The sequence below is a fragment of the Protopterus annectens genome, chromosome 8.part0, assembly GCF_019279795.1.
Source record: "Protopterus annectens isolate FY-2018-M chromosome 8.part0, PAN1.0, whole genome shotgun sequence".
Lineage (NCBI taxonomy): Eukaryota > Metazoa > Chordata > Ceratodontiformes > Protopteridae > Protopterus > Protopterus annectens.
The window spans coordinates 1,504,171,884-1,504,184,881 of NC_056741.1; the positions used below are offsets into that span (position 1 = coordinate 1,504,171,884).

A 12,998-nucleotide genomic window follows, 5' to 3' on the forward strand; every position below is an offset into this window, starting at 1 on the left:
TCTTAGAGGGGCAAAGAATATAAGACCCCCACGAAGGGCTCCTATTCCTGCTTGGGATCTCAATTTTGTGTTGGAGAAACTCACTCTACAACCTTTTGAGCCTGCAGCTACTGCTGAGTTGAAATATTTGTCATGGAAGACTGCTTTTTTGTTGGCCATTACCTCTGCAAGAAGGGTTTCTGAATTGCAGGCCCTTATGGCAGTTGAGCCTTTCTTAATTTTCCATAAGGATAGGGTATCTTTACGTACTAATCCTTCCTTTATGCCTAAAGTGGTTTCTAGTGTGGCTTTAAACCAAACTATTCATTTGCCTACTTTTTATGCTAATCCCCAAACTAAAGGGGAAAAGATTTTGCACACTTTAGATGTACACAGGCAGTTACGATATTATTTGGACAGAACTAAAGGGTTCAGACAATCTCAGCAGTTATTAGTTTCTTTTGCTTTGTGCTCTCAGGGCAAGCCTGTGTCAAAACAAACTATTTCTAAGTGGATTGGATTTTGCATTGCTTTCTGTTATTCCCATCATGGCAAAGAGATTCCAGCTGGGATTAGGCCTCATTCCACTAGGGCTACTGCCACTTCAACAGCTTTTTTGAGGGGGGTGGCTACTAAGGATATTTTGGAGGCAGCCACTTGGAGTTCAGTGCATACCTTCTCTAAGCATTACCACCTTCCACTGTACTCTAAATCCAGGGCTGGTTTTGCCACTGCTGTGTTGCAGGGCATTTTGGCAGCTCCTGCTTCATTATAGTTTAGCCATCCTCCCTTACCTCTGCTTTGGGATTCTACCCAAGTGTTAGGACTGCAGCAGTGTGAGATGAAGAACATAGTACAGTTTTGTACCTACCATAAATGTAGATGTTCGAAGATCCACATTGCTGCAGTCCAATTTACCCTCCCTCCTTCCCCTCTGTAGTTTGAGGTGGTTGTGTGGGTTGGGTTATCCATCTGAGGTATAATTGTATAATTGTATATATTTTGTACATATTTTTGGTGTTAGGCTGGTTAGTTGTTTAGTTGTTGTCTATGGGTTTTGACCTTTCTTTTTAGGGTCTTCTGACATCTGGGGCAAGAAAAGACTGAGGATATGACGTCGGTCATGCGCATTTGTACCCTGACGTTCTGATGTCAGTCAAATGCGCCTTGACCGACGTCAGCCTTATACTCTGATATTCGGGCCGACCGAGGGACAGCGGACTACCCAAGTGTTAGGACTGCAGCAATGTGGATCTTCGAACATCTACATTTATGGTAGGTACAAAACTGTACTTTGTAGGGTATGTTTCAGCTGGGGAATGTGGAGGGTACTCTTGAGAAGGGCGGCTACAATCTGAATTTAGTGGGAGTTGAACTGTGCGACTATAATTTGGTAATGCAAAGTGATTAAGAGGCTATTTATTGTAGACTGTAAAAGCTTAAGGTTTTGTTTAGGTGATTTAAATTTTTTCTAGTTGTTAAAAAGCTGTTTTTACAATCCGAGGACTTTGCTGCAAGTTTTGCCTCTCTTGTAAATTTGTTCATAAAATGTGGGCATATTGAAGTTGACACTTTTCACAGTTCCCAAACAATGTCCCTAATATACTTAAGTTGTTAGCGTTGGCAAGTTAGCCTGAATGCAGTGGCATTAAATTGGATCAATTGAATTTAACCAGGAAACGGCGTACTCGGTAGATAGAGCAGTTTCAACAGTTCAGGACTACAAATGAGTGAGCATATGGGTAAAATTTGCTGCAGTAAGAACTGACCCAGCGAGAAGTTTCATAATAATTTTGCAAGGAAATGCAGTTAAGTGTAAGCTACTCTGTAGCATTTGAATCCATTGGGGAGAGTAATTGAGCAAACACCCGAATGTATATCCATGTGTATTTTACAAGATGTACCTTTGGTTGTAGTTTCATAAATTGCTTCATTCTGTATGTTTGTGTAATATTCCCATAAGAAAGTTTTGGTGAATCACTAGGGAGAATGTGGTAGGAGTTTAGAAGTGTGGGAAATGATTTCTGGGCCAGGCGAATGAAACAAGGGTGGTTATTGCACATGGTTAATGTATGTATTGTAGGTCACTAGTTGCTCTGAAATAGTGACTGCATTCTAGTTGTAGTAAAACTGACTGGGTATTTCATATTGGAAAAGTTAATTACCTGAACCTACATGGGAGTGGGGGAAAACTGAAGTGGCAGAAATAAAAAGATAAAAGTTCTGAGTCTCTAAATTTACCTAGGATTTATTTTTCCCTTCAGTTCGGAAAGCAAACCAAATCCAGAGGTTGTATACTGGCACAATGACAATAACCAACTTGGAATTCGTAGATGCGTATGAACGTTCAAATTCATCAGAGTTTATTAGCCTTGCTTCAAAGGTCATAGATACGGTAAGTGTTTTGTACAGCTTTTATTTTCTTGAATTACCGTGGTAGATTTTTACAGGACACAGTAGTGTGTGCAGGTTTGTACATCTTTCAGAGAAAGTATAGCAGTAGGTTGTATTATGCTGCTGCCTGTGCCTTGTAATGCTTTTCCAGTTTATAGTGACATTTATGGTTGGGAAAGGTAACAGTATGCCTGTATTTTTCAGTTTTCTTCATCATTACCCTCATATGATGAACAATTGTTGGCCTGCTCAGTCATAAGTCAAAGACCCTGTTCTAAATCAACCCTCTTTTCCTTTTTCCACCTCAGAGTGCAACATTGCATTCCTTCAGATGTCTTTGTTTGCACCACAGCCCTTTTATAATGGAGTAGATTGGAAGGTGGCTGGATGCCTGATATTTGTGTGTACACACACGCACATGGGGTGGGTACTGTTTGGTGAAAAGCCTGTTAACAGTGGAATGTGTTATGGTTCAGTACTTTAAACATCTTTTGATAATTTGTGAGTTATATCTCATTGTGGTAAAACATAAAGTTGCACACTAACCATTCCAGCAAAAGTGCAGTCTCCACATATGGAGGAGCTTGTTTTCCAACAAGACTGATGCACCTTGTGTAGTATTTAAAAACATTCCTTTTTTTTTCTTTTAACATTCTTTGTGTGTTTGGTGGTGTTACTTTACTTCTACTTTTTTAAACCACTCATTTTTTTGTATCATAAGAGTGATTGTTGGGGGCAATAAATGACTTTCTTTTGTATGATGGGAAGGAATTACTTTTTTTGCCCTCTCAGGTGTGGACTAACCTCTGCTTTGCAGCAAGCTTCAGTGGCTTATGAAGGGATTTCCTCATCTGTGAAAACCGCACATGTCCTTCCATATCACTGTTGCAGTATTCTTTACGATAATGATCCCTTGCCAAGGGCAGCCCGATGTCTGGCCAGTATACTGAAGCCTTTTGTTTGTAAGGGGTATGCAGTATGTTGTACCTACACTTCCTGTGCAAAACATATGGCATAAAGATGACATATGGATGTGTCATCCTCAGAACTTCTTTGCTACCAGTCCGAACACCATCTTCGATAATCTGAAATGCTCATTTGTCTTCTGGTTTCTCCCACCTTCAGATAATTGCCCCTTTGCAGTTTTTGGTTTCATTATCTTAGGTTTGCCTTGTTTCTGGTTGCCAGATGTCATAATGCCAGTATTGGAGAAACATTCCCCATAAAGATAGTCACAAGCAGTGTTTATTCTGTTTAGGCACTTACCACGACATAAGTCTTTTGAGATTTTTCAGTCCTTTGTCCCCAAGACGTGGAGTAGTCAGTCTTCCCTCGCAATTTGCTTAGAGAACCAACAACTAAAATTGTTGGCAAAGGATACTATGTAAGGATCTTCCCAGCCCAAGGGCCAGCTGTCTGCAAAGAAAAAGGCCAAGAAAGTCAGGTCTGATTCTTCAGCTGTACCGCCTCCACCAGATGTCTGTCTTGAGGCTGGTGAAAGCCTGGAGGATTGTCCATTTTTTCAGCTTTGATTCCTGTGCCGCAACCACTAAGGAGGCCAGCATGGACTCTATGCTACACATGACCATAGAGGTTTTGCAGACGTTCGCCTCTGATCAGTGACTGATTTATTGAAGGGCCTAGGGGTGTTCCTCAAGAGATTTTGACTACCATTATTGAGTGCAGTCAGGGGTCAGAGCCTTCAACAATTTTCAAGGTTGACATCCCCTTCAAAAGAAGCAGTGTGCCAAACATATTTTGCCTGCTCCAAAAGATCCTCTGAGTGAATGGCACAACTTCACTGTTTAATACCTTTATGGTTCTTAAGGCTCCACTGGGTGTTTCTGTTCCTGCTCCCCCTGGACTTCTACCCTCCTTAAGAGATCCAAGGAGCAGGATTGTTCTGAAAAGGATGCTGCTAATTCTGATGAAGTCCCTGACTTATTCCTCCAATTCATTTGCCACTTGGTTATGGTTCTGAGGAAGAAGTCAGTCCTGACTCCTCCTTTTGAGGAGATTATATTTGGTGATACTGTTTCTAGAATGATGGAATTTTTCAAATGGGTCTGTACTTGGTTGGTGTTCAGAAGAGGTAATGTGAGCTTCTACAAATGGAGTCTCCTAGACCCTCTGTTCCTCCTGTTCTTTCAGCCTTGCTGGATGCGTTTTCCACTGCTACTCGGGCTCCTGACTTTGGAACCCCTTGCACCCCCCCCCCCCCAAAAAAAAAAAAAAAAAAACTGATGGGTTTTATAAAGTGACTGAGGACTGCAAGTTTCTTTATAAGTATCCCTCTGCTGACCCCTCTGGTGTCTGTGGGTTCTGATAAGCCTTCCAAATTGTTGCCTTCCACTAAATTGCTGCCATCTGATAAGGATATCAGAACCATGGAGAGACTGGATAAAAAGGTGTATACTTCTGCTACCCTAGCCTTGGAGCTGTTAACTGTCAGACATATGACTAGGTACATCACCCTAGCCTGTCTGGCTATTTCTGATCCCCAGCATTCTGAGGAGAGGGCCTCTGCTGTTGCTTTGCTTAGGATGTCCTCCCAAGTAGTTCACCGTTCCATTAAATGCAACTATGATGCAGCTGATGCTTTTGGATTTGTTCTGAGGAGGTGTTCCTGGCGTAGACTTGAGCCTTTGCCTATTGATATCTAGGCTAAATTGATGGCTTTTCCTCTGTTTGGTGCTGCTGCAGAGTTGTTCAAGTCCTTTCAAGAAAAGGGCAAGGCCTTACATGAGTTGAAGCATATTTTTGCTTCCCCTGTGCCAGAGTTTGAGGATTTATCCTGATAACTCTACCTTTATTCAGACAGTCTTGCCATTGCCCTGAAAAGGTAAAAAGGGTGGTAGAAGGACCTCAACTGCTAAGACTACCTAAATTACTTCTACTCAGAAGCTTCCTTTCCCTGACAAACCAGGTGCTGTCTGCCTATCCTGTTCTAAGTTACATTCCTCTCTTTCTCTGCATCTTTCCCTGTCACTTCCTGTTTGGGTAAAGATCACCCAAGACTCCTCTGCATTCTTTTGATTTGGAAATCCCCCCACCCTTTGTTTTGGGAATTCCTCAGCTGCCTCAAGGAATAGTTGACCTTTTTTCCCTAGAGGAGCTTCAAGGCATGATTCAAGAAGTTTCAGCTACACCGAGGCGGAAGGGGTTTTACTTCAGAATGTTCTTGGTCCTCAGGAAAGAAGGCACCCACAGCCCCATTCTGCATCTTTCTCAGATGAACAATTTTTTGAAGGTTCCCTTCCTGTCAGATGCTGTCCCTTAAATTCCCTCTGCTACTTCCTAAGGCTTCTCTAGATCTCAAGGATTCTTATGTGCACATTCCTAGTCATCCCATTTTCAGGAAGTTTTTACGTTTCTCTGTTGCTTCCAGGCATTTTCGGTTTTAAGCTTTGTCCTTTGGCCTCCCTATTGCCCCACTCCTGTGATCCCTTTTTGCAGGCTAAGGGAGATGCATGTATTTCCATACCCCGATGACCTGCTTATTCAGGCCTCCTCTCAAGAGATTATTACCATTTCTCTCTTGCAAAGCCTGAGGTTTAGTATAAATTTCCAAAAGCCATTCCTGACTCTTTCTCAGGATCATTCATTTCTGGGGTCCAGCATCCAGACTGTTCCAATGCTGGCATCTCTGCTTCCTCCCAAGACCACAACTCTCATTGCTTTCTTTCAATCCCCTTTTCCTCTTGCTTCAGTCACAACCAGAGAATTTCTGAGAGCTCTGGGTTACATGGTACCATTCCTATGCTCCCTCTAGCAAAGCTGTGTGTTTCTAAAGTCAGTTTGGTTTCACTATTCTCATCCTTTAGATTTTTCAGCCCCTCTATTTTCATGCCTCAAGCTGGAACTTCACTGGTGGATTTATCAGTTGTCCCTTAACCCAGGGCTTCCTTTTCAACCTCCAGTTCCCCCTCAAACTTTTCAGAGATGCCTCTGATGTGGGATGAGGGCCTCCTTCGGCCCTCTGAAGGTACAGGGCCTTTGGTTGCTTTGACAAAAGAAAGACCGCATCAGTGTCGGAGATGAGAGCTCTTTTGCTGGCTATTCAGGCTTTTTTTTTTTCTTCCAGGGCCCATCAAGGTTTTCACAGACAATACCACAGTAATATGGTATGTTAAGTAAGGGGGACAAAGTCTCATCTCCTGTGCAGGTGAACCGTTCAGGCTTTGGGTTTAGCTATCCAGTATCAGGTGACCCTTCAGACGGTTTACATTCCCTCTGATCAGAACATAGTGGCAGATTCTCTGAGCAGGTCCCTAACACCGTCCCATTAATGGATGCTTCACATTAATATGTTTCTGGACTTTGTCCACCAGTGGGGTACTCCTCAAGTAGATCTATTTGCCTCCCCTTTGAACAAACAACTTCCACTCTTTTGTGCCAGTCCCATGTCCTCTGTCTTGCAAGGTGGACGACCTCACTGTTTTGGAAGAGGATGTTTTTATGCCTTCCCTCTCCTTCCTGTCATTTTGAAAGTCCTGTTAAAGATGAAACAGGATGCTCCCAAAATCTTGCTTTGTGACTCCGTTTTGGCCCAGACAGCATTTGTTCCCTCTTGTTCTGCATCTTGCCAATGGCCGTCATCACAGGGTGGACCTACTCCTACAAGAGAAGAGATCTCTCATCCATTCCCACCTGTCCCCTCATGGACATAGAAAAAAGCAGATCAGAACCCTATTCCTCTGCTTTGAGTCCTGCAGGAGGCCAGGAAACCCACCATTAGGAAATGTTCTGTTCGGGCAAGAGGTTTTCTTTTAGATGGTGTCTTAACCTGGGAGGATGATTTGGTTCTGTTTGTGTGAATTGCTCAATGCTGAGTTGGCAAATTTTCTAAGACCCCACCTATCAGTTGTCTCTGCTTACCTGCCTTTGGCTTCCCCTTCAGCCTCTAAATTTAAAAGCAGACAATTTCTTAAAGGCACCCTTCACATTAGGGCTCCCAGGAAGGAGGGATAGGTTTCCTGGGATCTTACTTTTGTTTGAGAAATTGACTTTGGCTCATTTTGAGTCTGCTGCTTCAGCTTCCTTACAGCATTGTTCTTGGAAGACTGTTCTTTTTGGCTCTTATTTTTGCCAGTCAGATGTCTGAGCTGCAATCTCTCTTGTCTGTAGCACCTTCCCCCCATAAGGAAAGGGTGTCCTGCTGTTCTTTTTATGCCAAAGGTGGTTAATGAGTTGTCTTAGTCTATTCACTTGCCCACTTTTTCCCCCTCTCTGTAGACTGCTAGTGAAAGTTTTGCACACCTTTGATTTGCATAGACAACTCTGATATTTGGATTAGACTAAAGCTTCCTGTAAATCTGAACAGCTTTTTGCTTTTCATCCTAGATCTTTAGGTTTGGCGGTTTCCAAGCAAACCATTTCTTCTTGAATATCTAATTTGTTTTTGTTGTTGTTTTCATGGGAAGAGCCATCATTCTGTTAAGGCTCATTCAACTAGCTCTGTGGCTTCTTCTGATACTTTTTTTTCAATTGTTTGAATACCAATTCAGTTCTTGAGGCAACAACCTGGACGACTTTTTATACCTTTACTAAGCATTGTTAAGTTGGATGTCAGTTTTAGGGCCAAAGCTGGCTTTGCCGGGGCCATTCTTGATGGCTTTCTAGAAAGCTCTGCTGGTCCTTCCTGCTCCCAGTCTTCTTCCCAAGCTTTTGCTTTTGCACTCTCCCTATTGTAAAGAATACTGCAACAGTGATATGGAAGGACATAGTACAGTTGTATAAAATCTTACCATAATAGATGTCCTTTCCACTGTTGCTGTACTTCCATTCTCCCACCATCCCTCCCTCCTCCCCTGGTCCTTTTTGCTTTTGAATGTGCTTGTTACCTACTTATCCTTGGACTGTCATTCTTACTAGGGCATTTCAGTTCTGAGGATGGTACACCCAGACTTCATCTTCATGCCCTATGCTATGCATGTGGAGCGTACATGTGATGATCTGCGTACCCTTTACAACCAAAAGACTTTGGTATACTGGCTGGATATCAGGCTGCCCTTAGCAGGGGATCCCTATTGTAAAGAATACTGACAGTGAAGAGAAGGATACATACTGTTAAGATTTTACACAACTGTACTTTCTTTTTGAGACAGTGCCCATAATTTAAGTATTTTTTGGTGCCCAATGAAGATGCTAGGTAATGAAAGTGCTGTTTGAAGAGGTGGATTCTGTGGATCTGAAGAGGCAGGTAGGTGTAGCCTTTTCCTTAATTTTTATGTTCCATCTGGTGTTCTAGCATTCTGTACTGTGATCACTGGTAGTGTGGGTGAGTTCCACAGTGTTTCCTGTGGTGTGCTACATGGATGGCATGGCTCTTGAGTAAACTATTATGCCTGTTAGGTTGGAATTCATGACCTGCATCTCTCTGCAAAGGGTATATGCTGTGTTTTTGCTGTTTCACATTGTATTTTTGGCTTGACTGCAGTGCTTTAAAGACATTACTTCATGCTGCATTCATATTACTGTAAAGTGATGTTATCAAATGTGAAGACTGAATGGTGCCATATATGTAAAAAACAAGTAATCTCCATGGTATTCCCGAAGTCTTAAAACCCATTAAAGTGTAGTGGGTCCAAAAAGAAAACAGTGTAAGAAATGTGTGCAAGATTTTCAGTCCATATATTTCTACTTAATCACTGTATATTAATCAGATCAGACATTAGTAGTAGAAGTAGCAAACTTAAACTCTTCTTAAGTCAAAAGTTTTTTGTTTTACTTGGATCGCTTGTCTGTGTACTTAAAGTATTTTCGACTAGAAACAGACTGCCTGCCTTGCTTGGATTACTTTCGAATACTTAGTAATGCTGTACAATTATATATTTTCTATTATTTTTTGTTTTGTTTTGACTTAAAACTAGTTTAAGTTTGCTACTTCTACTACTATTATTGTCTGATCTGATTAATATGCAGTGATTAACTAGAAATATATGGACTTAAAATCTTCCACACAGAGAAGTTTCTTACAGTGTTATGTACCATAGATGTGAATTACATGTTTGAGCTTTAGTTGGGAAATTGCAGGTTAGGTACTGAAAGCTGCTTCAGTAATAGCAAACGTCTGTTTGCATTATCAGGTTGTAGTGGCTCAACGTATTTTGACGTTAACAGACGAGGGTGGAATTGTTTATGTATGTTTCAGAAGAGAAAGTCTTCACATTTTGTATCATCCGTTAATTCCATTTGGCTCTGTGGCACAGACTGAGGGTAGCCTTGAGAAGCCGTGATTAAGGTGTAAGCAAATTCATTTGGTGGAGGAATTAGTCAGATGAGAATAGAATGGCTGAGCTGGCATCAGCTATTCTGTGAATGGCTAGCTCATTGCATGGGCACTGTTTAGTAATGTCAAGCAGTGTGGAGTATTGCAGTTAGGATTTTTCCTAAGGGAGTACTCGCTGATTGTTCGGTATTGTAGGCCCTTTCTTTACAACAAGCTCATCAGCTGCCTTAAGAATTTGGGCATAAAACATCCCAGCCACAGATGACAGTTGTGTCGTTCCCTTTTCTCATCCCTGCTTGACAGGTATCAGAATTTACCCTTGATGGAAGGCATGCTGGAATACTTGTGCTTGGGTGCAGTGGGATGGGGTAATTGGTGCATTCTGAAGACATTTCTGTTGCTGAATTTAATTCCATTCGTAGGTCACCATTTTTGAGAGTGAATTCATAACTTAAATATGCTGTCTTGACATTCCTTTGGATTGTTGCTTATGACAGAAATGTAACATTGTCTTTTTTTTTTTTTGGAAAGACTAAACCAGAACACAATACTTGAGATTGCACATTCCCAAAGCTTGTAACAGTTAGTGAGCCAGTTTAAGGTAGTAATCTGCTTTTTCAATATTTTGTGAAAGTCTTGACAGTGGCAGGGAATCCTGTTATGCTTCTTTAGAAATCATTTTTTTTCCTTTTTTCAAACACTTCCAGATATTGTTGCATTTTTGGGAGACATGAATATATCCTCCCATTGTTTCTTTGAATTATTTATCCAGTTTCTTTTCCCAGTCCTTTCTAACCTCCTCTGTTTAATTCTTACAGTTGTCATGCAATATTTTATATGCTCTGTTTCTTTAATGGTTTCTTCTGTTCTAGATTCTACTAAAAACTCTGCCATGGCTGGCCTTTCATTTAGGACCCCCTATTTATTTTATCAATTCCTGATAGGGAAGGCAATTGCTAACCTGCAGTCCAAAGACATTCTTGGAGCCTTCCCATTCCATCATCTTTTCCTGTCTAGTTATTTGATTCAAATAACTTAGTTCCTTTGCCAGTTTTCTCAAATTCCAGCACCCTCTTGCCTATTGTCTATATCCCTAATTTTAGTCATCCCTATCGGCAGAATCTCCTTTCTCCAATCCCTGTGTTGGCTTAGTTCTTAGAATACTTTCTGCTTCTTTATGGATATAATATTCTGCATAATTGTTTTCCTTAAAGGCCTGCATCCAAAATCCCAGCCTCTCCTTGTTTCTTGAGCTTCCCCTGTTTTCATCATTCCTTTCCACTTTGAAATAAAGTTTTCTGCTGTGTTATGTATAGGAGTCTTAACTGTGTAGCTCTGAAATGACCTTTCAAATTGGGTGAACCCAAATCTTCCTGTTCTGGAATAATCCGCTTATCCCACTTGCTTTTTTAGAAATCTTGATCTCTAGTGTTTAATGTTAAGGAGCACAGATGATGAAAATGTATTTTACAAGTTAATAGATTTTGAAGTATTTTGCTGCATATTAGTGTGTTTGAAGAGAAATGAATGTCCAACTACTGGCAAGACTGTAGCTAGCAATTCTAGCACGCTCTGCCTGTCCAGTTTGGCACTCCCCTCAACTTTAAGTTGAGGAGGAAATAAGTCCTCAAACTCTTATTGTAGGGGGGAAGCTCTCTTTAAAACCTAACCTGTAGATTCAGTACTGACTGGGAGTGCAACACCAGCATTCAGAAATGCACTAAAGGCACACTGGCATCTTTCATTAGCACCTGTAAGACTGTGTCCAAGGTGGCTGCCCACGTCGCATCATCCTAGCTATGCTTCTGATTTCTAGAGTTGCTTCTGCATTATTGTTTAATTTATATTTTATGATTGGCACGTGTAAAGGAAAATAGCCAATTAAGTGCATGAAACAGGGTAAGAAACTTTGATTAAAAGACTACATGGAATTTTTATCTGTTTTATCATTACAGAAAGATCGACTCAGAATATCACACTAGACTCATGATGAAGGATAAACTGTAAGGACTGATTTAAAATAGCCATGAAGGCCGAAGATAAGAGAAATTGCAAAAAAAAGTACTGGAATCAAACGTTTTAGAAACATCATGGCTGCAGCTTTGTTGCATAGAGGAATGAAGTCCTGATTAGGACCCTGTTGGCCTTAGTTTGACTAGTAGCTTGAGAGCTGAGAGAACGAGGCAGGGAAGGGTGAGAGAGAGTGACTGATAACAGCACGTTTGCTCTGGGAGATAGCAGATGTGGCCTCTTTTGGACACATTTCTCTTTAGGATGGTGGCTTGACATTCCAGGCCAGAGATGGTAGTCCTTGCAGGCATGTGTGTGCATGTACCATGGGGGAGGCATAAAATGGCCTCAGCAGTGATTTGTTTGTCAGCCATCAGGTGCAGGGTTAGGGACTAAATTACAAACCCCCCTGATGGCTAACTGTATGATTTCTCCCAAGAAAGGGATGGCCAAGGGTTGGAAGGTGGTGGTGAATTGCTATCTGCCTTATATAGGTAATGTACTTACCTGATGTCCTTTTCATTCTTCCTCACTAGTGGTTCTCTGATAGGATCCTCAGATCTGACTCTGCTGCATCTGCAAAACTATCCAAATCTCAAGCTCCTCCCTGTACCCATAATGCTCTAGTCAGTCTCCAACTCCTTAGATCACATTTGCTGCCATTGTGACAAGTCAATCTAGTAAATCTCGAGCACGAGAGAACCCTTTACTCTTTTTTATTTTAAAACTATTTTTTGTCTTAATATTAGTCATTGTTTTTAGTTCTCTTCCTCCTTTTTACTTAATCACTGGCTTTAGGGGTTTTCTGATGCAGTATTCTCTTACTGCTCTCCTTTCCTCATGCCTTCTTGGCACTCCTTTCTCTCTCTATATATTGTATATATATATACACACACACACAGACACACACGCAAGTAGAAGTAATTTGTGTGTTAAAATTTACCAACACTTGTACTACTTTTCTTATTTCAGGAAGTTTGTGTAGCTTAGGGTGTAGTTCTTTACACTGTTAAGGTTTTTCTGTTTTGTCAACAGTCTGATTTACCCCCTCCAACACCCCCCAATATCTGGGAAAGAAACCTACCGGTTTCACAAAATGCACTTCTTGTGGTCATAAGATCCCCATTTCTGATGGCCACAAGAAGTGTCTGCTGCCTGAGGCCTGATCATATCAAATCCACCTGTGAAACAATTGCCACGTTTAATCTCAGGACTCTCTCCGATTTAGTGCAAAAAGCTCATTCTGAAAGGTTTAACAGCTTCTTGTACTACTTGTGCTTAAACACCCTGAAAATCCTCTGAAGGCTTCACGGATTCTAAGAAAAGAGCCCTCCAGCAGTAAGAAACGCAGTAAAACTTCGGATTCGAAGACTATGGTGCCTAT

The 12,998-nt window shown here is 41.4% G+C and overlaps 1 protein-coding gene across 1 annotated transcript in view; it reads left to right on the forward strand.

Annotated features, from left to right (window-relative positions):
* The window catches only part of ST14 (ST14 transmembrane serine protease matriptase), a 1,989,024-nt gene that overhangs the window by 11,736 nt on the left and 1,964,290 nt on the right, over positions 1 to 12,998 (forward strand). Inside the window, exon 2 of the mRNA XM_044081090.1 lies at positions 2,244 to 2,374. Coding sequence (XP_043937025.1) covers positions 2,244 to 2,374 — 131 coding nt within the window. The remainder of the gene's footprint in view (positions 1 to 2,243; positions 2,375 to 12,998) is intronic.